Source organism: Juglans regia, chromosome 14 (genome assembly GCF_001411555.2).
Source record: "Juglans regia cultivar Chandler chromosome 14, Walnut 2.0, whole genome shotgun sequence".
Taxonomy (NCBI): Eukaryota; Viridiplantae; Streptophyta; class Magnoliopsida; order Fagales; family Juglandaceae; genus Juglans; species Juglans regia.
The window spans coordinates 11,935,058-11,962,533 of record NC_049914.1 but is presented as its reverse complement, the minus strand read 5'-3'; the positions used below and the strand labels follow the sequence as shown (position 1 = coordinate 11,962,533).

General features: G+C 36.5%; 2 protein-coding genes across 2 annotated transcripts; both read left to right on the top strand.

Annotated features, from left to right (window-relative positions):
* The first annotated feature begins 576 nt into the window (after window positions 1-576).
* On the top strand, window positions 577-1,747 carry LOC108990057 (fasciclin-like arabinogalactan protein 12). Its single transcript, XM_035685466.1, has one exon. The coding sequence runs from the start codon at window positions 712-714 to the stop codon at window positions 1,639-1,641; it is 930 nt and encodes a 309-aa protein (XP_035541359.1). The 5' UTR covers window positions 577-711; the 3' UTR covers window positions 1,642-1,747.
* Window positions 1,748-24,381: 22,634 nt separating this feature from the next.
* Window positions 24,382-25,649, top strand: LOC108990052 (fasciclin-like arabinogalactan protein 12). The gene has a single exon (XM_018963899.2). The coding sequence runs from the start codon at window positions 24,540-24,542 to the stop codon at window positions 25,476-25,478; it is 939 nt and encodes a 312-aa protein (XP_018819444.2). The 5' UTR covers window positions 24,382-24,539; the 3' UTR covers window positions 25,479-25,649.
* Window positions 25,650-27,476: the final 1,827 nt, after the last annotated feature.

The following is a 27,476-nucleotide window of genomic DNA, read 5'->3' as shown; positions in this document are numbered from 1 at the left end:
TGAAAGATGAGTTTCCCGTTGCAGAATTAATGGTTGATAATTCCGCAGTGTTTAGTTCAATTTTTCGAATGATAATAATATAATTTTTTTAAAAAAAGGAAAAGGACAGACAGATAGAGAGAGCTAGCTAGCCAATCTTCTTGTGTGGCCATTATGAGAGCGCTCTGCGACGGCATAGGCGAATTGCCAACTCTCTCTCTCTCTCTCTCTCTCTCTCTCTCTGATAGTTCCATTGTGTACATGAGTAACATGACCGCTTAGCATCCCATCTATAACTTTTTTTCAATAAAAAAGGTCTGGAAAGACGCCAATCATATTCATTTGGCCGCAGATCCAATATTTGAGATCCCCACTCTTTTTCCTGGCTACCTTACCAAATAGCAAACCATTTGCAAAACCTCACATTCTATGTATCTATTATCTCCTCTAACTCTTGATCAAAACAGATAAGCTACATAAAACTTAGTAATTCTAATTAATAATTACGCCCTTTCACCAACCTCCCTAACTTCACTCTCTCCCGGCTTTTATAAAATCCCTCTCCATCTCAAAACATCAACAGCTCCTACACTCGCATTTCCAAATATCACAAGCAAAAGAAAGCCCGCTTGCAAAGTAAAATAAAAACAGGCTTTCTTCTCTTTCTCACACATATCAAGCCTCCAGCAACCACCACCGTGAATTTGAAACGCACTAAAAGTCTCGAAGATCATGACCAAGCGCAGTGTCTTTTCGCTCTCAATTCTACTTGTTTTTCTCTTCCATGTTATTAACACTTTAGCCCAGCCCACCGCGGCTCCAGTCCAATCCACCGTGGCTCCAACCCCACCAGCCAATGCTCCAGCCAAGCCGGCAACACCCCCAACCTCAGCTGCCACGCCTCCCGCCTCACCTGCCAAGCCTCCAATCCAATCTGCCAAGGCGCCTGCCCAATCCGTCCAAGTACCTGTACAAAAAGGCTCTATTGACGTCACAAAAATCCTTGCGAAGGCCCGAGGTTACTCAGTCTTCATCCGTCTCTTAAAGAGCACTGGACTTGCTGCGCAATTATATGGACAACTCAACAATTCAAACAATGGGTTCACCGTCTTTGCACCTACGGATACTGCATTTTCAAACCTCAAACCGGGTACTATAAACTCTCTATCTGACCTACAAAAGACCCAACTAATACAATTTCACATCTTGAACTCTGTGATCGGTCTGTCCAACTTCCAAACTCTAAGCAATCCAGTGCCAACAGAGGCCGGTGATACTAGCGCTGGAGAATTCCCCCTAAATGTGACCACTGCCGGCAACCAAGTGAACATCTCGACCGGCCTTGTGAATACCACAATGGGTGGTACAATATATTTTGATAACCAGCTTGCGATATATCGAGTGGATAGTGTGCTTCTTCCATTGGACATTTTTTCTCCTAAGCCTAAAAAGGCTGCTGCCCCTAAACCGGCATTGACAGACAGCTCAAATACTACGAATACTGCAGAGAGTCCATCTGCTGCTGCTGGTGGTGCTACTGATTCTTCTTCTACAACGGACACCGATGCTACCAAAGTAAACGCGTCTGGTGTAGTGAACCTCAGGGCAAACAAGATTTTGTTACCGATCGGAATTGCTGTGATTGCATTCTTTGTGGCCTAAGGAACTTGACGGCGTAATATTACCAGCTTGAATTCTGGAATGCATTGTTTTTAACGCATTGTTTTTCCCTCGGTGGAATCATTTTATTTAATGTATTGCTTCTCTATGTTGGGTTTATAACATTGTTGCATTCTCCTTACTCGATATCTATTTTTTTCCTTCTTTTTGGTTTAAGTCGTACATGTTTAAAGGATGTGTTTTCTTGTTAGTTTTCTGCTGATTCCCCTTTTCCATTTTCTTTGTAATTTATATGAATTTTGTTTAAAATTTTCAGAGCGTTTTTAGTGGTCTTGATCGTTTATTTTTCCAAATTGTATTAAAGTTAAACTGAAAACAAAGATACAGGAAAGAGTGGGGCGTACTAAACAAACACTATGACCATGCTTACATTAGTAAAATAAAAATAAAAAGATAAAAAAGCGCAATGGACTAGTGGTTCCGAACCTTGTTCCTTGGCAAAACCAAAGAGGAATGCGTCAAGTGATTTGCTATTTTCTAACTAGTGGATGCAAGCATTTTGACACGTGTATTAGAGATTCTCACTTTCGCTACCTCCATATCTTCATGAAGGAAAAACATGAATTTAGAAGCATATATAGTATAGTTGTGAATTTCGTACCGTACCGACCGGTACGGTTAAAATTTTTCATACTAGTCGTCCGGCTGGTACAAGCACTATATATATTTTGTACCAGCTAAAATACTACCAGTACCGAACATACCGGCCTCAATTTCAGCTAGTGTTTTTTTTTTTTTTTTTCATTTTTTCAAACTACAAGTTTATTTTTTTAACTTCCAATTTAGATTAGACTATTTATAATTTATATATATATTTATATATATAATTTATTTATATATAGACTATTATTTTGGAATATAATTTTTATATATAATTTATTTATATATCGACTATTTCGAAATGTTATCCCTGAAACGCTATTCCGAAACGGTACCGGTACCGAAACATTTCGTTCCAGTGCCTTGACCAGTACAGCATCTGGACAGTATTCAAAACATTGATATATAGAGTCCGAATGATACATGCAATCGCTGGCGGCATAGTGGTCGCGCACAATAGTATACCGTCACGTACACTATTGTGCGATGCGTGAGCCACATGCGCTACTTTGGTCATTTGGAACACCGCTTGAGCAGGTTGTTTATCAAGGACTTCTTAATTCTCTATTGAGGTGTGTGCATCCCTTGGGTAGTCGAAAGGCAGTAGATCTAACATTTGATCTCAACCAGAGGGAAAATTGAAAAGTTGAAGAGAAAAAGTAAATGAAAAAACAATTAACTTTATATTATAGTAGGAGACGAGTGTCATCTCCAAAGTTTTGAATTCCTTTCTGATTACCGTTTTGGTTGTGGTAATAGAACGAAATATTTTAGTATCAATATATTTTATTCTACTATTTCAAGATAGTCTTTATATAAATAAATTGAGTATACATAAAATAAAAGAGAAAAGCTTTGTTCAACCGGCTGGTGCAACCGTCGGGTAATCTTCACATTATTTAAATAAAACGGTGTGTTTTAATTGAAGCTTACAGCAGACAATGAGAGCAATTAATCACGTGATGGTCTTCTCCTTTAAAGTCGAATACAATGTTTTTACTCTCTTGTCAGAGCATTCCCATCCGATTCCCTAAATTTTTTCCTAAATTTTAGCTAAAAAGGACACTCCCTATAATTTTATCCTAAATTTTACTCATTTTTAAAAAACCTTCTACATCTCATTCCCTATCCTTTCTCTATTCTATTAAAATAATATTCTTCTATTATTTCTTTATTACTTTTTTCTCTCACTTCCATTTTCAAACTTCACTACTTAATATTTTTTCTTACGTTTTGAACTATTATTATAGTGAATATTTTAAATAAAAATTTAAATTTTTTTTAAGGGTTTAATAATATTTTTAAAATTATTATTTTTATATTTTAGTAATTATTTAAATTATTTTTAAAAATATTATTTAAAAGTATAATAAATATGAGTATAAGAGAAAATGTAGTTGATTGAAAAAAGAATTTATTTTATTTATTTGAATAAAATATTAATAAAAAATAATTTAAGGGATGAATAGTAGTATTTAGGGAATCACCGTTCATTTCCTAAATCAAAATCCTAAAATAGGGAATGGGATGGGAGGGGATTTTTAAACTTTTCCCTAAAATTTTCCCTATAATTTAGGGATAATAGTGGTATAGGGAATGGGATGGGGATGCTCTCATTCCATAGTCTTCTCCCTTCTCCTTTTAAGTTTTTTTCATTTCTTCCTTCCCCAAGCTTTTTTCTTCCGTGTGTTTCCTTCTCCCTAAAAAAACACTGATATCTACCACTTTTCTTGATCAGATGTAAAATTTTCTTTCTGTTAACAATCCTACCAAAACTCAAGTCAAGTCATTTTGATTTTCTGGGCCTTGATTCATGTCTCCCTTATCATATGTTTGCATGTCGAGAAAATTAAAAACCCATCTCACCCAAGTCAAAATGGCAATGCCAGGCTCATTTGAATAGACTTTTTGAAAGTCTAGAATTGGAATCGTCAATTTATTAAATTTGATGGCATTTCCTAGGAATAGAAACCAGACAAAGGCTTGGGTTAGTTCTTTAAAATTAGCTACCGATTGCTTTGCTTTCACCAATTAGTTCTTTGATCTTTTAGTTGTTTTAGCCAATTTAATTTTAGTTCTGGTTGCAACGTGTGTAGTTGAATTCATTTCATTGGGCATGCAATTTTTCTTGTTGTTGCGGATGAGTCGGTTGGGAGGAGTGTGCCTTTCGTGTTTCTTCAACGAGTGAAAGATGATTTAGAAGGTGCAAGACCCTAGATCTGTGCTTGGGAAAGACAAAGGGTAAAGGGGATTTGGCTTCTCTATGCTTGGGGAAGAAGAATGAGCTCTGTGCTAGAAGACGAAGGACTTCTCCTCTGCTCAGTTTTCATTTCTTTTTTATTATTATTATATTTTTTGTCAGATGATAACGTCGCAAATTACCACATCACTCGGTTACGCATCGCTTCCACATGAGCGGTTGCATGTAGCAAAACTCTAACTATAAATATATTAATTATAAAAATGTATTTTTTGGTTCCTTTAAATCGGTGTTATCATTTATAAACGAGCCAGAGAGCCAGTGTAGCTGTACAAAAGTAGATGGAACCTTAGTAAACATTAGGAAAACTTGGCAATGTTTTGCATTTCAATTTCTAGCTATCTCATAGCTAATAACTACCAAAGCCATTGCCGGTTAACAGCTAAACCATTTATTTAATATTATTTTTATTTAAAAATTTAAAAAATTTCTTATATTTTATATAAAAATTATAATTATTAAACGAGATAAAATAAGATAATTTTATTTTGTTTAACCAAATCCAGTGTTTTAATTTCGTACCGTACCGGCCGGTACGGCCGAAATTTTTCATTTCGGCCGTCCGGCCGGTACAGGTACTATATATGTCCTGTACTGGCTAAAATACCGGTCATACCGGACTAAATTTCGGCCTGTACCGACCTGTACCGGCCTATATTTCGACCGGTACCGGCCGATATTTCAGCCTGGGTGTTTTTTTTTTTTTTTTTTTCATTTTTTCAAACTACAAACTTATTTTTTAACCCCTAATTCAGACTATACTATTTATAATTTTTATATATATGTATTTATATATAATTTATTTATATATAGACTATTATTTTAGAATATAATTTATATATATATTTATATATATAATTTATTTATATATCGATTATCCTGAAATGTTATCCCGAAACGCTATTCCGAAACGGTACCGGTACCGAAATATTTCGTTCCAGTGCCTTGACCGGTACGAAGTCTGGTTCGGTATTCAAAACATTGACCAAATCAGCAATTCATGCCTCTTGCTCAAAGAAAAATAGCTCGAAAACAAGTTGAAACCCCTCCCTTTAAACGTAACAAAGGTGTTTGAGACCCAAGAAAAACCCTGATCCATTGATCCCAACTGATCGAACCACAGGTCAAAGGTAGAACCTGGAACGACAACCCATCAAGCTGAAGATAGATTACTGTTTGAATAAAAATGGTCATACAAGATGATCAGCTCCCCCCCTCTTTGCTCTCCATAAAAAAATCGCCCTTCTTCCAAAACCCCAAGGGGCCAAAGGCCATCCAAAGCCGCAAATGGGTACAATCCTCACCAGTCGAATCCAAAATTCTTTAACACTAAACTCGAGTAACAACCATATATCAAAGAATCTCTCCTTCCCTTTATCTTACCTAATCATTACTTGCATGTGGAGTGGGCCGATTTTAGTGTGACGTTCGAAATCCACCTGCGGCGGAGCAACACTAGCTGGGCATGGATTGGAGACAGACCAAAATAGTGTTTTGAATTTTTAGGATTTAATCATTTCACCGCTCGCAAATTGCAAAGACGGAGAAAAGTGGATGGGAGAAAAATATCGAGAAATGACAATTGTTTCCTCACTACTCAAAACTATTCACGAAACTGCCACTAAGGCTTATTTCGGACCGAAACGCATTTATAGCAGGAATCGACCGAAACTTATCGGAACGGCCGAAATTTGACCCGGTATCAAACAGTAACCTAGACTGTGCATTGCATAAAACTTCTGGTCCTTCCTACCGGGACAGACTTTAAAAACCTTGACTCAACCCCTCTCCTTTGGGTTTTTCTTTTCTTTCTTTTTTTTCAAGAAAGGGAAGAGAATTTTATTTAATTTTTAGGGACAATTTATAGGGTATAACTCCAATGTAATTTAGAACCAGTTCTTTGTCAAGGCTTGGAGAGAAGAAAGGCGAACAAGGTGAAGGCCAGGCAATAATGCATTATTAAAAAAAATGGTAATGCTTGTTACCTAAATTAAGCACTTACACAGCCAAGCAACAAGGTGTGGACAGTAAGATGATTACTTGAAGCTTATCCAGGCAAGAAAAAAAAGTAAAGCTCAACGGTAAAAAGAAAAGTTATAAAAACTTTAAGATTAATACTAGATATAAGTATAGGTTGTACATGCTCCGTGCATCAAAATGCATATGATCACCTATTTGTACTCTCTTTGAAAAAGTATGATCCGCTATTAAAAAATAGTTTTTTCATGTGGGTTCCAAATTTAACCAATTTCAAATCACAAGAAGTAAGCGGAATTTATACATTTTAAAATTGTAAATATTATTTCTTAAACTTTAATTTTTTCCATTTCTCTCTTCTCAAACCTTTTGTATGATTATTTAAGGAAATTCAGGATCCTCATAATCATTAATTGCCTCCATTTTCATTTTTGTTTTTGTTTATGTTTTTTTTTTTTTTTTTGTAGTTATTGTAATAGGGTTATTGTCAGGAAATCCAACTCCTTTTAACAGTATTGATATATATGATTTACTTGGAAAAAAGATGAGAATACCAAAAAATATCAATGACATGATGAATCCTTTGATTTAATCAAATATAGTTAAAGCTGGAATGAAATGGATGCTAGGAGTTCCACTTTTTCCTTTTTTTGATATAGCCGTGGGTGTGTGGTCAAAGTACAATACACGAATTACATATGTTGTAAATGTCTAACTTGTACTAGGGACAGTATATCATCTTCATTGCTTAGGAAAAACGTGCACCCGGTTAACGTCGTGTTTAACACGCCTTAAGGTTGGATTCCAGCAACTCGGGTTTTCGGGCTTTCATCTGCACACTTAACCAAACACAAAAAATTGGGAGCCTTGGTGGTGGTTGGGGAGTCTCCGATGGCAAAGTCAGTATGTCTCCTTCGTAGTTTGTGCGTAAGTTTAGAAGGATCCGAAAGAGTTCTTCATACCTAGGGATCGACTTTTATACTAGGTTTTTAGTGGGGATAGTGCATCCCTAACTTTGATAAACCTATGTCCTTTCCACTAGTTACCATCCCAATGTTTGAAGTGTTTGGTACTGTAATGAAAATGAGAGGCTGAACATTAAACTCCTAATATACTTATAGTAGAGTTATGTTAATGTTAATTAGTTACTGGACACGTTTGGTAAATCTACCTATATGAGTGTTATATGAGTATTCGGGGTGGTGTCACCTCGTATGCAAATTAGGTTTTGTCTGTAAAGTGCTTATAAAACCAGGATATGGACACAAGGCCAATCCACATGTTGGCTTTTTTGAGCTATCCAAAAGAAGAAAATTTATATGTGAGATATATCTGGCTAATCATATAGGATTTTAGTTCAAAACATGTCTACTACGTCATATTAATTAGTCTTGACTTATTTTCACTATGTTAAGGTTCAAGTCCAAAAGACACCTTCATTTGTGTATAAATTTTTGTTATTCTAATGAACATGTATTTTGAATGATGGGGGATTGTTCCAAAATGATGGTAGGGGTTCGAACCACCCTTTTTTTTCAAGAAGGGGTTTTAGCTATATTGGGAGGATAAGCCCCACAAGGGCTTGGGCTTGCGGCCTAGCAACCCAAGGGCACACAAACAGCTATTGCAAAAATAAAAACCAATGGGCGTGCTTGGATGGGTTCAAGTCACGACCCTTTCAGAGAGGCCCACATAACTGTTGGAAGTCCAACCTTTGTGCCACTTGGTAACAGATGTGGCATAAGTACGTATTCGGTAGCAATTTTATTAATACAAAAAGTTATAACTTTTCGTTGGCATCCTTTGGCCATCTATAAATATATCTATTGGCCTAAAATTTTAATATATCTCATAAGCCAATCTCCAAATTTTCTCTCTTCCAAAAGTACTTCATTTCTTTAAAACTTGTTATTAAATCTGTTTATTCTACAGAGAACATATTTCTAATCTCTTGGTTGAATAGAAAAATGTGAGGGTATTCAAGTCTAATTTCATTTGTGCATAATCTAATTAGACAAACAGGCTTGTTATGGGCTTCATTGTATCTTGGAGGCAAATTCGTCGATAACCCGTGTACATATCGTTATTGGTGGGGCCGAATTGCAACGTCTTATTCCCGGATGTCCGGAGAGTTAGCTCATGTTACATAAAATCATCTCCTATAACATATTTATATACTCCAAATTCCTCATAAAATATAAACTCATTTATTCAAAACTAAAAATATGTGTTCCTCTACCACGACACCAAAGAACTACCTCAATAAAATAAATTAAAATCTCCACAAAGACTTGGAAATATCCATAAATCAAAAGGCCAAAATAACATAAAATAATAAATCCACTAAATAAGACTCTCCAATAAATACTTGTAGCATTTGGCTCTTATTTCTCTACGACCATCAAACCTTGCTAACACTTCCTACTCTTGACTTCCAGCTGAGCTATCAAAATTATCTGAAAATTATTGTAAGATAAGGGGTGAGTTATCAATAATTCAGTAAACAAAAAACATATACTAGTATGTAAATATGGACATTTACAAAGTTCAGAATGTATAATAAAATATTTTTATTTTCAGAATGCATAATCAGAATATGTTATCAAAAATATCAGAGCGAAAGTTCAAAAATATTTTTATTCAAAATTCATTTAGCATAGCATCACTGGAACATTACATCAGAACAAAATTTCATGTTTAATCCCTATGGTAAGGTTGTGCTAGCCCCGGTGGCCAACCTAGCAGAAACAGAATGTGAAATCTTCCCTTTATTATTCTCGGAGTGCCGAGTATGCACACAGGAAAGACTACATAGAAAACCACTTTGGCTTCTAAAGTGGGTGCACTGGAAATAGAAACGTTGGTATCAACCTGCACAAAGGCCATAGTTTTACACCCGTAGTAAGGTCAAAATGGAAAAGAAACAAAATGACAAGCTAGAGGTTTCAGAAATCACATCATATCATATCAACGTACAAAACATCTTCATAACAAAACAGAATCAGATCACAAAAATATAATTTATGCACAAATTTTCATATTCGCTCTCTTTTGCACAATTCAAAAACAAAATGTCAAAATAGCTCATGTCTACACCAGTCATGCCAGAAATATTTTATTCTTATATAGAATTTTAAGAGTAATGCCGAACAAATAAGTGAAGTTGTTTCAAATTTCTTTTCGTAACAAAACATGCATATTTTCCTAAAATTGACCTTAGTTTATTTCTTTTATGCAAAGTCTACCATAGGAATCCCACTTGCCTGGACTTTTTATTTTCGCTGAATTTTTCCACAACAATGCCGAACAAATATTAATCGTCACCTATAGAATAGTCACGTACCTCTGTAAATTTTCAATCAAACACATATTTCGATAGTTAAACTTGAAATACTAAAATAATCTATTTTTCCCAAACAATAAATCTAAAATCCTCATACCCTAAAATATCATCACTTTCCAAATTAATCCCGGTCCAAAAAATAAAACTTCCGCTATGGCTTACATACTAAGCGACATATAGGTAATAATGCTAAGAGAATTTTTTTTCTTTTCCTGTATATTCTGCAAAGGAGTGACCCGCGGTCTTAGACTCTTAAGGTCATTTATGTAAAATCAATGTTAGGTGGTTGTAATGAAGGACTAGTGTTCACTTGAGAGAGATGATAAATTGTGCCAAGATAGAGGGAGAAACCGAGGGTTGGCTTAGGTTATGCAACCTTGGTGAGGGGTGGAGTACGACAGCATGGTGGGGGATGTAGTCTGATGATCTCCTATGATCTAGAGTTTCTACTAATTTGTCTTCCAATCCCGCAGTGATGCTCAATTGGACGACATCGACAATTGGAGTGAGCTCTTCATGGTGGAGCTACTCGGGCTTCTGAGCGAGGATCACGGTGGCTTGTCTGAGCAGTGGGGGCTCACCAGGGTGGTTCCGTCATGGGGTAGCGACTGAGGTGTGTTATGGATCAAAGAGTTGTGCTCTATTTCAGGGGTCTAAACTAGGGGCTTTGCGTGATGAAGAGAACGTGCAGCTTCCATGGCAGAGACTTGTGGTGGTGTTGCCATGAGTGTGGGTGGTTGCGGCTTATGGAAGGAGGCCATGGTGGTTGTCAGTTTACACGTGGGGCTGGGCAGTGGGGATGGGCAGGCTAGTCTCTTCTGTCGTGCGGCTTGGAGTAGCGCTTGAAGAGGGGAGCAGTGTGCATGGAAGGGAAGGCTTCAAAGAGGTTTGCGGCTTGGAGTTTTCTTTTCAAGCAAAAGGGACAGGCATATATATATATATATATATACACCCTAGAGATGAGGGAGAAATAGACGTGTATCAAGTAAGAAGGCTAGGTGCGATCTGTGAAATGAAACTTATGAATATATGGTGTTGCCAATAACCCTAGCAGGACTGACAAACAGACGTGAATCATGCTCAAAACCATGCATGAAGAAGAGTCTGGCATGGTGAAGAGTCTGGCCCACTTCTCACGACTTGGGCTTTTTGGCCCATTTCAAGTATTTGGGCTCACATCTGGTAGTGTATAAAAAAACTAAATATGCTTTTTTTTCGAGTTTTGGCCCTCGACTCAACCTACAAAAAAATAATCCAACTTGTCTTCGGCCCACAAAAAGATTTTTAACCAAATTATCAACCCAAAGAAAAATCATATTCCGCCAAAACAAAGATTTTAGGCCCAAAGTCTATACAAGAAAAAGTACTCGCTAACTCAATTGAACTTTTCATACATATAAATCTAAAAATATTTAGAAAACGGGCTTGGTACTGGACCTGGGTATTACATGAATATATATTGTATTAAGTAAAGTGAAATTGTGGGTGCGAGGGGCTGCAATCAGCAATGGTTTTCTTAGAATATTCCTACTAACCTTAGAGAGATTTTATGTTTGGAAAAGCTTGGTTTTCCTAGCATTAGGCTTGTTTACCATAAGCGAGGTTGTTTTATCTTTGGAGTGGATTTTGTTAATCCTGTTGTTGGGTGTAATTTTTTTTAGTCTTGTCCTTTGTTTGTAACAGTTTTCCTCCACCATGAGTGAGGTTGATTAATAAAGTATGGAGGTCCCATCCTCCCTTACACAAAAAAAAAAGAAAAAAGAAAAAGTAAAGTGAAGTTGTAACGTGCCATGAAGTAAATTGTTTTCTCTCACTACTTTATTGTTTTGCGACCCCTTTTCACCAACAGCTATCAACTAAATTTGATTGTTCTGCATAACGAGAGTCCAAAAGTGACTCAATACAAATTGAGGCCTAAGGCAAAAGTCTAAAGTGAGACCTTTCTATAGTTATATTATAATGATATACATCACATCAAGTAAATATTTATAAATTATTTAAAATCAACATTTGCGACTTTATAGGATGCAAAATTATAATCAAATATTCTATTCAAGATTCACTAAGATATTATTTTTAATCGATAGTATGATTAATTCATATAAAAATCTGGTGACATGTAATATCCCGTATTTTAGTATATTTTTAATTGAATGATTATTTTAATTAATTTAAATATTGGTTCTCTTGTTTTAAATTTATCTGATTTCTAGTTGGATTTATTTTCTAAATTTTAAGTTGAAATTTATTTTGATGTGCTTCTTAATATTAATTATTGTTTGCATTTAAATTGCTCTTTGCTTTAATGAATAATTTTATTGTTGGACTTTAATTATTGTATTTTATTAATATTGAGTTGTAGTGTTTTTATTTGGCTTTTTTTTTTTTTTTGTTGTGCCCTTTTCTTTTGTTGGACTCTTCTATTTTCGGAGTGGGCTTGTTTGAGTGTGTTTTAATTTTGTTTGGGCCCAACCCAATAGGTCTCCAGCCCAACCCATGAGCCTTCAACCCAACCCACTAAATCCCCCAAACGGCACCGTTTGGTCCCTCAATTAGGGCTTCTCCATCTCTTCTTTTCTTCTCCTTCTTTCTCTTGCATGTCGTTGCTTCTCCATTTCTTTTCAGTTTCACTTTTCACCCCCTTTTCCTTTCCTTCTCTTTCTTTCTTTTCGTTCTTCCTTCTTTCCCTCATCTTTCTTCTTCCAGCCCCACACCTCTCAGGCTCTCTCGCTCAGATCACGTTCTCTCTCTCTCTCTCTCTCTTTCCTTCTCTTCGTTCTCTCTCTCTCTCATCTATTTCTCTCTCTCAGTGTGCCATTGTCAGGACAACGATCCCCCATCTCTCGCCCAGCTCTGCCACCACCACTTTCCCTCATGGTGAGCCTCCATCGCATCTCCTTCTCTTTTGGTTCCATTTCCTTTTTGTTGTGTTTTATGTCTTCCTAGAAACTTTGCACTCTTTGAAAATATTAACATATAGTTTTAAACTTTATGTTCATGATATTCCTAGTAATTATGAAAATGCCATCATGCCTTTGGTCTCTGATTTTTCCGTAAAACACCTCAAACTTGTTTTTAAGTGTTTTCACATTTTGTTGTATGATGTTTTCATATATACTGTTACGTGGATATGGTTTAGTGGGTTTATGTTTTAATGGGCTTGGTTTAATTGGTTATGTTTAATGAATGGACTTGGTTTTTATTATACATAAAAAATGATTATAATGATAATTTGAACTATTTATTTTTTAATTGAGCTCGTTTTTAAGTTGGCCTTATTTTATGGGATTTTTAAGTAGCCATAATATTCCATTAATCTATAATACGTTGTGGGTACTTTTGTATTTTACAACACCATCATTCTTTGAGTACCGTATTTATCATAATATTTATTCGATTATTTTCTTCGGTAGAGATTCGTTTACGTGGATACCAATGAATTTGGAAAGTGACGATATTTTAGGGTTATGATAATTTTAGAATTTTAAGAAAATAGGTTATTTTAGCATTTCAAGTTTGAATATTGAAATACGTGTTTGGTCGGAAATTTATGAAAATTTCGTGATTATTTTATAGGTGACTATTTTTAGTCGTTCAGCAATTTTGAGGAAAATTTATGAAAAGCTAAAAAGTCTAGGTAAGCGGGGTTCATTTACTAGATTTTGCATAAAAATAAAATGGACTGAGGTCAATTTTGAAAATGTGCATGTTGTGCTATGAAAATAAATGTTAAACGATCTCAGTTATTTGTTCAGCATTACTCATGAGATTCTGTATAAGAATAAAAGATTTTCTGGCATGACTGGTGTAGACATGAGCTTATTTTTTGTATTCTATTTTTGAACTCAAAAAAATATGAGCGTATATGAAAATTGATAATTTTTGCATGTGACATGAAGATATTTTGAATCTTTTTGGATAATGTGAAATAATCTGATTTTGTTCAGGACTCTGTTTTGGAATGATTCGGCATCTGAAAAACCTTTGGCATAATGTTCTGATTTTGTTCTGATTCTGATTTTGACTTTGTTCTGACGCTGGTTAAGATTCTGTTCTAACTCAAATTTCTGATTTTGTTCTGACTCTGATTTCGATTCTGTTTTACTCCGAGATGTTGCCCTGTCACGGGATATAATAGTGACCTCTAGCCCTATCATGGGATACGCTAGTGACCTCTGGTCTTGTCACGGGATACAATAGTGAACTCTGGCCCACCACGGGATATAATAGTGGTTTTCTGTTCTGAGTGCAATCGCCTTGATATTCATGGTGATTTATGTTCTGCTTGGCTTTCCACAAAATGCACAACCCTACCACAGGGATTAAATATGGAATTCTGTTCTGATATGATGTTTCAGTTATGCTATGCCAAAGAAATTTTGAATAAGAATGTTTTCTTAAAGTTTAGCTCATATATTTTTGGTAATATGTTATAATTTTGCATTCTGAAAACAAGTTTTCTAATTCTGCATTCTGAGAGAAAATATTTTGTTCAGCATTTCAAAGTCTGATAAATTCTCATGTTTACATACTAGTATATGTTCTCTGCTTACTAAGTTGTAGAAAACACACCCCCTTATCTCCAATATTTTCAGATGATTTTAGATATTTTAGCTGGGAATCAAGACTAGGGGTGTGCAAAATTCCGAAAATTCTGACTCCGTCCGACTTCCGCTCCGACTCCGACTCCGACTTCGTCGGAGTCATCGGAATTCGGAGTCGGAATTTGGAGTAGCTCCGAATATCTATTCGGAGTCGGAGTCGGAGTCGGAGTCGAAGCTCCAAGAAGCTCCGATTCTGACTCCGAAATTTTTTTTACTGAACACTTGCGCTCGAGCGAGGTGTCGAGCGCAAGTCGAGCACACGTTGTATTGAACATTGGCTCGAGCGACATGTCGAGCGCAAGTCAAGCGAACCTCTCTGGAAGATTTCTGCTCGAGCGACAGGTCCAACGGAAGTCGAGCGAACCTCTTCCAGAGAGGTTCGCTCGAGCGAAAGTCGAGCGGAAGTCGAGTGAACCTCTCTGAAAGAGTTTCGCTCGAGCGCTACGTCGAGCGCACGTCGAGCTCCGATCTTATGTCGGAGCTCCTATAGGAGGTCGGAGCTCCGATAGGAGGTCGGAGCTCCGACCTCCGATCGGAGTCGGACTCCGACTCCAGTTCGGAGTCGAAGTCGGAGCTCCAATTTGGCTCCGACTCTTGTCGGAGTCGAAGGTCGGAAACGAGCACTCCGACTCCGTCGGAGTCGGAGCCCAGCCCTAATCAAGACTGTGAAGCATTAGGTTAGATGTCTTAAGATTGGTGGATTAAGAATAGAAAGTTTCAATAAGTATCGACGATTTTTTGTTAAGAAATTTCATTGTGTTCTGATGATGTGACATTTTTGAAGAATTGAGTATATCGAGGATTTGATAAATGAGTTTCTGTGATTATTTAAATTGGAAGTGTTTACATTTGATTTGGAGCTTTTGGAAGTATATTAGCAGTGTTGGAGTTGATTATCAGGTAACACGAGTTAACTCTCCGGCCCCTCGGGGACGAGACATTATAGTTGGTATCAGAGCTAAGGTTTGAGGTTCTGCAAATTATAAACATTTGAGTTTTGGATATCCGTGGGTTTAGGAAGAAACTTCAGATTTGAGGTGTAGATTTGTATAGAATAAGAGATGATTATGTGGATATGTAAGATTTTTGATTTTGCAAACTTTATGATTGAGTTTTGAGATTTAGGGATTTTAGATCCGACAAGCTTACTTTGTGGATTATAAGAGATAATCTTTATAAGATTTAAGGTTTAGATCTTTGTAGTTTAGATTCTAAAGATGTACAGGAGTTTAAAGCCATCTCGGGTTAACAATTATAGATGGTAGGAAAGACTATATGACTTGGTTAAAGATATGGCTAAGAAAGGATAAAACAAGTTCAAGATTTTATTGATTCATTTATTTATCTTTAACTTGTTTTAAATATTTTAACTAGTATTTATATTTTGTTTATACATATTTTATTTTCTTACCTTAGAATGTTTAACCGAGTTTAAGAACTCAAGATGGTTGCTCGTCGTTGAGTACGAAATCTGGAAGATTTGAACGAAAACAACAATGAGGGGAGTTGCACGTTCGAGCAATTTAATCGCACTCATCCACCCACCTTTGATGGAAGAGGCGATTCCAATGCAGCTGAGGATTGGATTCAAGACATCGAAGAGATATTCTGTGTTTTGGAGTGCATCGATCAACAGAAAGTTTGACTTGCAGCTTTTAAATTGATCGGAGAAGCGAAAAGATGGTGGAACTCTGAGAAAGCCATAAGAGAAGCTGATAGAACTGGAGTAGTGAGCTGGCCTTACTTTAAGCAAAACTTCTTCGATCACTTCTTTCCGAAAGTAGACCGGGAAGCTAGAGCCTGAGAGTTTACTAGCTTGGTGCAAGGGACCAAGACGGTATGCTAGTATGCTGCAAAATTTGCAGAGTTATCGCACTTCGTCCCATATTTGATTCCCGATGAGGAGAAGAAAACTCGGAGGTTTGAAGAAGGTTTAAATCACAGAATCTACAAACAGGTTATGGTTCTACAAATTCAAAACTTTTCAGACTTGGTACATAAAGCGATGCTAGTGGAGCAGAATCTTAAGAGAAGCGCCGAGTTGCAGGAATAGAGAAGGAGAGCTACTCCTCATGGATCCTCTAGTATGGGTCGAGGGCCTTGGAAGAAGAGAAATAAAGGTAGCAACTCAGGCCAGAGACAGGTGCAAGACAATCAACAGAATAACTCCTACAAGTTATGCTGCGTAGTACACTTTGGGGATTGCAGAAGGAGAACTGGACGGTGTTTTCGATGTGGGAAGCATAACCACCTAGTCAGAGATTGTCCAAGGCAACTAGATGAGAGCATGAACTCCAACCCGCCTCAAAGGAATGATTTGGCGGCACGAGGCAAGAACCAACACAACGCAGTGTACACCTAAATTCAACTCAATACAGAGTGAGCAGCGGAGCCCATTGGAAGTAGCAGCAGCTAGCTAAGCAAATTTCGATGATGAAATTTTTTTTAAAGGGGGAGGATGTGATATCCTGTATTTTAGTGTATTTTTAATTGAATGATTATTTTAATTAATTTAAATATTGGTTCTCTTGTTTTAAATTTATCAGATTTCTCGTTGGATTTATTTTATAAATTTTAAGTTGCAAAATTTATTTTGATGTGTTTCTTGATATTAATTATTGTTTGCATTTAAATTGCTCTTTTCTTTAATGAATAATTTTATTCTTGGACTTTAATTATTGTATTTTATTAATATTGAGTTGTAGTGTTTTTATTTGACTCTTTTTTATTTTATTGTGCCCTTTTCTTTTGTTGGACTCTTCTATTTTCGGACTGGACTTGTTTGAGTGTGTTTTAATTTACTTTAGGCACAGCCCCTTCGGACCCCAGCCCAACCCATGAACCTTCAACCCAACCCACTAAATCCCCCAAACGGCATCATTTGGTCCAGCCCTTAGGGCTTCTTCATCTCTTCTTTTCTTCTCCTTCTTTCTCCTGTGCGTCATTGCTTCTCCATTTCCTTTTTGTTTCACTTTTCACCCCCTTTCCCTTTCCTTCTCTTTCTATCTTTTTGTTCTTCCTTCTTTCCCTCCTCTTTCTTCTTCCAGCCTCGCACTTCCCAGGCTCTCTTCGTTAGATCACGTTCTCTCTCTCTCTCTCTCTCTCTTCCTCTCTGATTTGTGCTCTCTTTCCTTCTCTCCATTCTCTCTCTCTCATCTATTTCTCTCTCTTAGTGCGCCATTTTCAGAACAACGATCCCCCCTGCCTTGCCAGCTCTGCCGCCACCTATTTCCCTCACGGTGAGCCTCTGTTGCACCTCCTTCTCTTTTGGTTTCCATTTCCTTTTTGTTGTGTTTTATGTCTTCCTAGAAACAAGTAGAAACTTTGCACTCTTTGAAAATATTAACGAATGCCATCAGGCCTTTGGTCTTTGATTTTTCCGTAGAACACCTCAAACTTGTTTTTAAGTGTTTTTACATGTTGCCCCTTAGTATGATGTTTTCAGATATATTGTTACCTGGATTTAGTTTAATGGGTTTTTGTTTCAATGGGCTTGGTTTAATTGGTTATGTTTAATTAATGGGCTTGGTTTTTATTATACATAAAAAATGATTATATTGTTAATTTTAACTATTTAGTTTTTAATTGAATTCGTTTTTAAGTTGGCCATATTTTATGGGATTTTAAGTAGCCATAGTATTCCATTAATCTATAATACGTTGTGGGTACTTTAGTATTTTAAAACACTAGCATTCTTTGAGTACCGTATTTATCATAATATTTATTCGATTATTTTCTTCGGTACAGATTCATTTAAGTGGATACCAATGAATTTGGAAAGTGACGATATTTTAGGGTTATGGTAATTTTAGAATTTTAAGAAAATATGTTCTTTTAGCATTTCAGGTTTGAATATTGAGATACGTGTTTGATTGGAAATTTATGAAAATTTCATAATTATTTTATAGATGATGATTTATAGTTGTTCGGCAATTTTGAGGAAAATTTATGAAAAGCTAAGAAGTTCAAGTAAGCGGGGTTTCTATACTAGACTTTGCATAAAAATAAAATGGATTGAGGTCAATTTTGAAAATATGCATGTTGTGCTATGAAAAGAAATGTTAAACGATCTGAGTTATTTGTTCTGCATTACTCATGAGATTTTGTGTAAAAATAAAAAATTTTCTGGCATGACTGGTGTAGACATGAGCTTATTTTTGGCATTCTGTTATTGAACTTAGAAAAATATGAGTGAATATGAAAACTGATAATTTTTGCATGTGACATGAAGATATTCTGAATCTGTTTTAGATAATGTGAAATGATCTGATTTTGTTCAGTACTCTGTTTTGGAATGATTTGGCATCTGAAAAACCTTTGGCATAACGTTATAATTCTGTTCTGACTTTGATTCTGATTGTGTTCTGACTCTGGTTCTGATTCTGTCATGGGATACAATAGTGACCTTTGGCCTTGTCACGAGATATAATAGAGACCTCTGGCCTTGTCACGGGATGCAGTAATGACTTTTGGCCCTATCATGAGATATAATTGTGACCTCTGGCCCTATCGCTGGATACAATAGTGACCTTTGGCCCTGTCATGGGATACAATACTGATCTCTGGTCCACTACGGGATATAATAGTGGTTTTCTGTTCTGAGAGCAATCTTCTTGATATTCATGGTGATTTATGTTCTGTTTGGCTTTCCGCATAATGCAAAGCCCTACCACGGGGGTTAAACATGAAATTTTGTTCTGATAGATGTTTCAGTTATGCTATGCCAAGAAAATTTTGAATAAGAATGTTTTCTGAAATTTTCGCTCATATTTTTTTGGTAATATGTTTCGATTTTGCATTCTGAAAACAAGTTTTTTTATTCTGCATTCTGAGAGAAAATATTTTGTTCAGCATTTCAAAGATTCATAAATGCTCATATTTACATACTAGTTTATGTTATCTACTTACTGAGTTATTGGTAACTCACCCTTTTATCTCTAATATTTTCAGATGATTTTGAATATTTCAGCTCGGGACCAATACTATGAAGTATTGGGTGAGATGTCTTAAGAATGGTGGATTAAGAATAGAAAGTTTCGATAAGTATCGAAGATTTTTTGTTAAGAAATTTCATTTTGTTCTGTTGACGTGGCATTTTTGAAGAATTGAGTATATCGAGGATTTGAAAAATGAGTTTGTGTGATTATTTAAATTTGAAGTGTTTACGTTTGATTTAGAGCTTTTTGGAGGTATATTAGCAGTGGTTGAGTTGATTATTAGGTAACATGAGTTAACTCCCCGAACTCTCAGGGACGGGATGTTATATGACATGTTTAGTTGATCAAAACAAAATTTATTAGATTAGGCATTGAATTAAGAAACTGTTACCAGAATTTTTAATAACATTCCAACTGCTATGAGAAATTTCAATAAAATTTTACAATAAATTTATGCATTTGGTAAATATACACATAACTATACTCTCAAGCATTAACTATACTCTTAAGCGATATGGATTGAATACAGAGAAGAATGAACGTATTTAATACAACCCATGGCTTTTTAAATTTTTAAGTTGCCAGGGCCTTATTTTTTATATCAAAGTATAAAATAAAAGGGCACTTCATACATTTTTTTCTAAAAGAATGTATAATAAATTTATGTGGACTTTGTTCAAATGCAGAAAAGGAGACCTTTGCATTTTGGGGGCCTAAGGCAGGCACTTAGAGTAGTACTGGTATTGGTCTATCCAAATGTTAGTGCCTAACCAAATTTTGGCAACATAGCTCAAAAGTGGTTTGCATTGGAGTAGTCAAAACTTCAATGCTCCACTTTTGAGCTATAATAAATCCAACCCTCTCTAGATCTCCAAATTTGGGCAACTACTATTCATCTCTAAAATAATATTTTACTCTAAAAATATTCTCAATGACTACTTATATATATTGGATAATTAGGTTGGGAAAAAAATAGCTGGGAAACAATAATTTTATGTAAAAAGTGAATTACTAATTAATATATATAGTGTATTCGAAAAGTCTAAATGCATGCATAATTCTGGCCTCCTAGCGGACGACTTCCTACGTGGAAACAAAATGCACTGTTTTGGAGTAAATAAAATGGTGCGTTTTGAGTCCACTGATATGACTGCCTTCTGGAAACAAAACACACCGTTTTGCATTGTTACTTCCTTCGATCCGTCTCCCTCCTAAGAACTCTCTGCTCTCTTTGCCCCTGCGATTTCACATTCTTCTTCGTTTCTCCTCGGTCTCTTCGATCTTCTTCATCGTTTCTCTTCGTTTCTTTCTCAATCTTTCTTCACCTTACTTCTTCTTTGTTTCTCCTTCCAGAAATCTCCCCCCTGCCCGATCTCTCTCACAAACTTAAACCTAACCCTAACACAGCTGTGCGATGCCAAGGAAGATTCGCCGTCCAGCTATCCACCAAGCGGCTCCATCCTAGGTAACTTTCCCAACCCTATATACGTGTATATAACCAAATATACATGTATTAATTTGTAAGAATCTCTCAATTTCATGCTATTCGTTTGTTAGAGTAAAATAGAAGATATTTTTTTTATCATTTGAATATCCAATATCTTATCTTAAATCAATATGATACATTTTATTTGAAATTGGAAAGTTGCTGGATTGAAAAGTTGCTAGATGGAATTGGAAAATTTCATTGCTGGTATTTTTATCCACAATATCTATGTTTCGGTCTTTGCAAATCTGTATTGTTTCCACTGGTCTTTTTAGCTTTTACTTGTTGGTAGTTAACTGAATATCTCATCACTTTTCATGTACTTTCAATTACAAAATTATACATATTATCAACATGGGAGGGTTTAGGTAATGCTAAATCAGTCTAAGTGTTGCAAAAATGCAGAGGTTTAAAGTCACTTCCAATATTTTTTGCCTAGTTTTTCTCAATCTGCTTAAGATTCATTATTGGTTCTATGGGTTTACACAACATGTTGTAGTTTTCTCTTGTTCTTAAACTGTAGGTCACAATAGGAGGCAGTCCTTGTCCTCCTCCTTGAGCTCTTCTTCACTGCTATAGAAACCTACCTAGTCTTCATCTCTACTCTCATTTGAAAGACACCCATAACTATTGCTCTTTGACAACATCAAATACCAATCACTTTTTCTAAAGCTAAAATTTCATTTAGAAAAAGTCTTTTATTTGCAAAATACCTACGCCGATGATCAATGAACTAATGAAGATAATTATTAAGTCTTTGATGCTATTCAATTCTGCTTAATGAGTAAATATATTTGTGTGGGATCAACTGTGTATTGTTTTTGTGCCTTCATGGTATGCTTAACAACTGTGTATTGTTTGTTTAGAAGCCCAAAGGCCTCACAACTCTGTATTAGTTTCCAAAAAAAATGTAAACATAAATAGTTAAACCAATATTCAAGTCTAACATTAACTACATTAACTACAATAAATACTTTAAAAAATAATCACTTGGTTTCTCCATGGATATGTGTAGGCAGTTGGAGGAGGTCCCATCATTGGTATAGTGGAACTATATAAGGCAACAGTACTTGACGCAGCAGCGGAACTACTCAAGGCAACAGTACTTGACGCGGCAGCGGAACTACACAAGGCAGCAATACTTGACGTGGCAGCGAAGGTAGTGCTCCATGGGTGTTGCTGCAGTTTTCCATAAAAAAATTAAACATAAATAATTAGACGAAATATTTAAGTTCAGAAAATTAAAGCACACTAACTGTAATAAATATTCCAAGAAATTATCACCTGGTTGCTCCATGGATATGGGTAGGCAGTTGGAAGAGGTCTCATCATTGGTATGGCGGAACTTGACGTGGCAGCAGCAGTAGAGCTCCATAGGTCTTGCTGCAATTCTCCAAAAAAAAATTAAAAATAAATAATTAGACCAAATATTCAAGTTCATAAAATAAAGCACATGAACTACTTTACCATCCAACGATCACCTGGTTGCTCAATAGATATGGATTGGCACTTGGAGGAGGCACAAAAGGTGTTAACCACGCATGAGGCACTGGACCAAAGTAACTTTGCATGTAATTTAAAAAATTTGGATACAATGGTCTTGATATGTCCTAACATATAGCAACATAATGTTAATTAACCCAAGTGGACAATGACTACACATAAAATAAACATACGCCAACTGTTGAAAGAGGTTTACAATACCTGGATTGATGGATTGGTGATAGTAGCTATTATGTGGGATGCATCTTCTTTCTCTTTCTCTTTCTCTATTTACCTCAACAATGAAACCTAGTGGGTCATACTTTTTACGTAAGTACTGCAGCAACACTGAATGCAACTTTTTACGATAAATCTTTATACAAATCTGCAGCAACATATATACACAATCAAGTTGGGCACTCAACATTTTTTCACTTAGCATTTTTTTAGGAAAAAAAATTACAATCAAGTTGGGCACATTTTAAAACTGAATGCAAATGTTCTACATGGAAAAAATCTCCCTTTCAGCTAAGGACAATGTCAACCATTTCCTGGTCATTAAAACTTATCAACAAGAAAAAATAAATTAAAAAAACAGAAAGATCTAAACAAAAGAAATTTCCTTTTTCCATTTTTTTCAAACATAAAGTAACTTAAGCACCAAGATTGAACCATGCCCACTCGACGCTCTAGATTGTACAGGCTCTCCCACTGGAAAAAAAAAACACGAGATGGGATTCTCACCAGTAAATTCCCTCCAAGACTATTTTTTTTAAAAATTGTTTTTTCATATATCATCCAAACTAAACCTGGAATTGCCATTGCAACAAAATAAAAAGCCTAAAATACTATAATAAAATGCAATGAGTCTGAAATTGAAAGGAAGATTATTACCAGGTTCGGTTGCAACAACTGGGCAGCATAAATCTGCTTCTATTTTCTCATTACTCTGCAAAATCTGCTTTTCTCAATAATGACTGAACTGGGCAGCGTAAATATGCTTATATTTTCAGTTTCTCCCGCTCGTTCTCTCCTTCTCAGCTTCACGACATTTTTTTTAATATATAATTGCTGACATGGCAAATCTTCAGTGGCATCTGCGCACAGGCACAACATTGTGCCTGCCTATAGCAGTACTCTAGTGTATTTGCAAAATATAAAAAAATTATTATTAAAATATTTAATATTATATTATTATTTTGACTTTTAAATAGATAGTCCAATATAGATTAACCTCTCTAATAATTTTGGCTTTAGCTAAAACTTCAATTTTTAGTCAAATTTTGAACTTAATGATGGATGGGCCAATGCTCTGTTGCCTTGCCTTTGAGCTGCCCCTGCGAGAGCCGTTTTGATGTCAACACATAAGTAGTCTATGGGGTAGGCTGCGACGGGCAGCGAGATAAGAAACAAAAGAAGGGTGTGGAGATTAGACAAAACTGCTCCTGTTGCCAAAGTTTCAACATTAATTTGTCTAAAGATTAAGGTTAATGCCCCATTTATCATGATATTACCTTACTGTGACCACCGAACAACCAATTTCGGCAATATTCAATAGATTAATATCAATATGACGCTTAAAAAATAGAGCATTGGCAAATGGAAAACTTGAAATAATCATAACAGAAGGTGCACAATACAATAAATTCTCGAACTTGAGTGTGTTTTGTCGAAATATGTAGTTTAATTAGAAAAGATTTTAAAAAAAAAACAAACAAATACAGTAAGAGAGAGAGGCTAATCAATCCTTAATTGGTGGACACCAGTTAACATAAGTCCCGTCCCATCCGACCTCTTGCTTTCTCCAAATAAGTATGTGAAAATGAGGCAATCGTACTCATTATTTGGCTGCTGATCCAATTGAGATCCCCTCTCTTTTTCCTAGCCACCTTCCCAAGACAGATAAGCTGCATACAACTTAGGATTTCTAGCTAATAATTGTACCCTTTCACCTAATTGCCTAGCTTCACTCTCTCACGGCATTTATAAAATCCCTCCTCTAGTCCGTCTTAAAACATCAGCAACGCCTGCAAATACCATCTTGCATTTCCAAATATCCCAAGCAAAAGAAAGCCCGCTTGCAAAGTAAATTACAAAGCTCACCAAGCAGACTTTCTTCTACTTCTCACACATATCAAGCCTCCAGGAAGCACCACTCTGCATTTGAAACGCACTAAAAGTATCAAAGATCATGACAAAGTGCGCTGTCTTTTCCGTCTCAATTCTACTTGTTTTTCTCTTCCATGTTATTAACACTTTAGCCCAGCCAACGGCGGCACCAGTTCAATCCACCGCAGCTCCAAAGCCACCCGCCAATGCTCCAGCCAAGCCGGCCAAGCCCCCAACCTCAGCTGCCACACCTCCCGCCTCACCTGCCAAGCCTCCAATCCAATCCGCCAAGGCGCCTGCCCAATCCGTCCAAGTACCAGTACAAAAAGGCTCTATTGACGTCACAAAAATCCTTGCAAAGGCCCGTGGTTACTCAGTCTTTATCCGTCTCTTTAAGAGCACTGGACTTGCTGCGCAATTATATGCACAACTCAACAATTCAAACAATGGGTTTACCATCTTTGCACCTACAGATACTGCATTTTCAAACCTCAAACCGGGCACTATAAACTCTCTATCTGACCTACAAAAGACTCAGCTAATACAATTTCACATCTTGAACTCGGTGATTGGTCTGTCCAACTTCCAAACTCTAAGCAATCCAGTGCCAACAGAGGCCGGTGATACTAGTGCTGGAGAATTCCCACTAAATGTGACCACTGCCGGCAACCAAGTGAACATCTCGACCGGCCTTGTGAATACCACAATGGGTGGTACAATATATTTGGATAACAAGCTTGCGATATATCGAGTGGACAGTGTGCTTCTTCCGCTGGACATTTTTTCTCCTAAGCCAAAGAAAGCTGCAGCTCCTAAACCAGCATTGTCAGATTCAAATACTACAACGACTGCGGCAGAGAGTCCATCAGGTGCTGCTGCTGCTGCTGCTACTGCTTCTTCTACTACGGACACCGATGCTGCCAAAGCAAACGCGTCCGGTGCAGTGAGCCTCAGTACAAACAAAATGTTGTTACCAATTGGAATTGCTATGGTTGCATTCTTGATGGGGAAAGGAACTTGACAGCGTAATATTCCCAGCTTGATTTCCCATGGTCGGGTTGATCACATCGTGTGCTTTCACAATAATCGGCTTCTTTAATCTCCTTCTATGTAATTTTCTTTTCTCTAGTTTTCTTCCGGCTATCTGATCTTTTCCACCTTCTATGTAATTTGTGTGAATGTTATTGAGCATAATGATGACTTTTTTTTTTATATATTTTCAATTACAATGTAATTTTAGAACAAGTACTCATTTTTCAACGCTTCGAGTTGAGAAAGGCAAACAAGGCAACGTCAATGATTGGGAAAAAATGGTAAAACTTGTTACGGCTCACAAGCAATAAACTTGCTGCGTGCTAATTAGCGCTTATCAGGGGAAAAAAAAAATGGTAAAGCTTAGCAGTTGAAAGAAAAACGTTTTATTTTGCCGCCAGAACTTTTATTTCCTGATCACTCTTGTGATGATCAAACCTTTCTTTTGATTTTTTAACTCATGACCGATGTATTTATTTGCCACATTCTCTCCATTTTCCCATTTTTTTATTCTTGCAGTTATCATATTAGGATTAGTTTAAGATTCACTCAGAGTAGTCAGTTCAAAGTGATCGATAGTATTTTTCTAGTTTTTTATGTTTATTTTTTTATTCATATTTTTTAATATATTTAAATATTTTAAAAAGTACAAATATATACCGATATATTTAAAATTATTTTATTAATAAAAAAAAATTAAGCAGTCACTTTAAGTAGGAGGCAAAGTATTAATGTTTTTCTTAGTTTAATGCTAAATACATTTTTAGGTCAGGTCCTTTTTTCGAAAAAGTAGATACTATTAAAAAAATAAATTTTTTTACATTTTCTATGATGGGACCCACTTTTGAGATTTATAAATCATTACTCTTAAACTTATTGTTCGGACACCCAACTTATTTTATCTTAAATGATATATCTCCTTATACTTAAAAGAGCCTATCGCCCAATGAACAGTGACATCAACAATAATGAACAGTAACATCAACAGTGACATCAACGGCAAAATCACAAAACCGCAAACCACAAGAGGCAACCGAAGCAAATCCACCATAAAATCATCACAAAAAATCACAAAACCGCAAAACCACAAAGGCAACCGAAGCAAATCCACCATAAAATCATTACAAAAATACACGGTAAAATCACAAAATCATCATAAAATCTTCACAAAAATACCACAAATTAACAAAATCACCACAAAATCACTATAAAATCACAACAAAAATACCATAAAATAAAAAAAAATCACCACAAATTACGGTAGGGGAGGTGGCCTAAGGGGAAGTGGGCGTCCATGAGGGAAGGTGAGCATCCATGGTGGCTCAGCTGGGCGTGAGGACGGCTACGAGAGGTGGTCGGTGGCGAAAGGAGGTCCCGGTGGTGGTGCGGTGGCCAGAGGAGGTGGAGCTCCGCCGTGGGTGTGGAGAACCCGTGCAAGAGAGAGGTAGATTTCGTGGGAGCAAACGGCACGGAGATGGAGGCCGAGCTCGCTGGAGAGGGATGGCCGGTGGGAGAGGAGGCTACCGTGGAGGTGGTGGCGCCGGAGGATGGTATACGGCGGCGCAGCAGCATCAAACCCATTCGGGCTGTGCACAGCCGACAGAGAGGAAGAGAGAGCGTGAGAGAGGGAGACCGGTGTGGGGGGACTCGCCGGAATGAGGTGATGCCGGTGGAAGAGGCGGTGAGGCTCACTGACGCACGGCGGCGTCGGGCTGGGCAGAGGAAGATTCGGCTGGGAGGAGGGGCCGCGTACGCGTGAGCCGAGGGAGGAGAGAGAGAGGGGAGGGAAAAGTGAGGGAGAAAAGAAAAAGATATAGGGATTTATCCGGTCCTTTCGTTTTGGGATCTTCATAATGATTTAACAATAAAAGATAAAAATACTGATTTAAATATACATAAATATTAATTTAATTAAAAATATTGAAATAAATTAAATAAACAATAAAATTTTATTAAATATTTTTAAGAAATTAATCTCAATTCTTCA

Bases quoted from the DNA above. Each gene is read 5' to 3' on its own strand.
- LOC108990057 (XM_035685466.1), top strand. From the start codon at position 712: ATGACCAAGCGCAGTGTCTTTTCGCTCTCAATTCTACTTGTTTTTCTC.
- LOC108990052 (XM_018963899.2), top strand. From the start codon at position 24,540: ATGACAAAGTGCGCTGTCTTTTCCGTCTCAATTCTACTTGTTTTTCTC.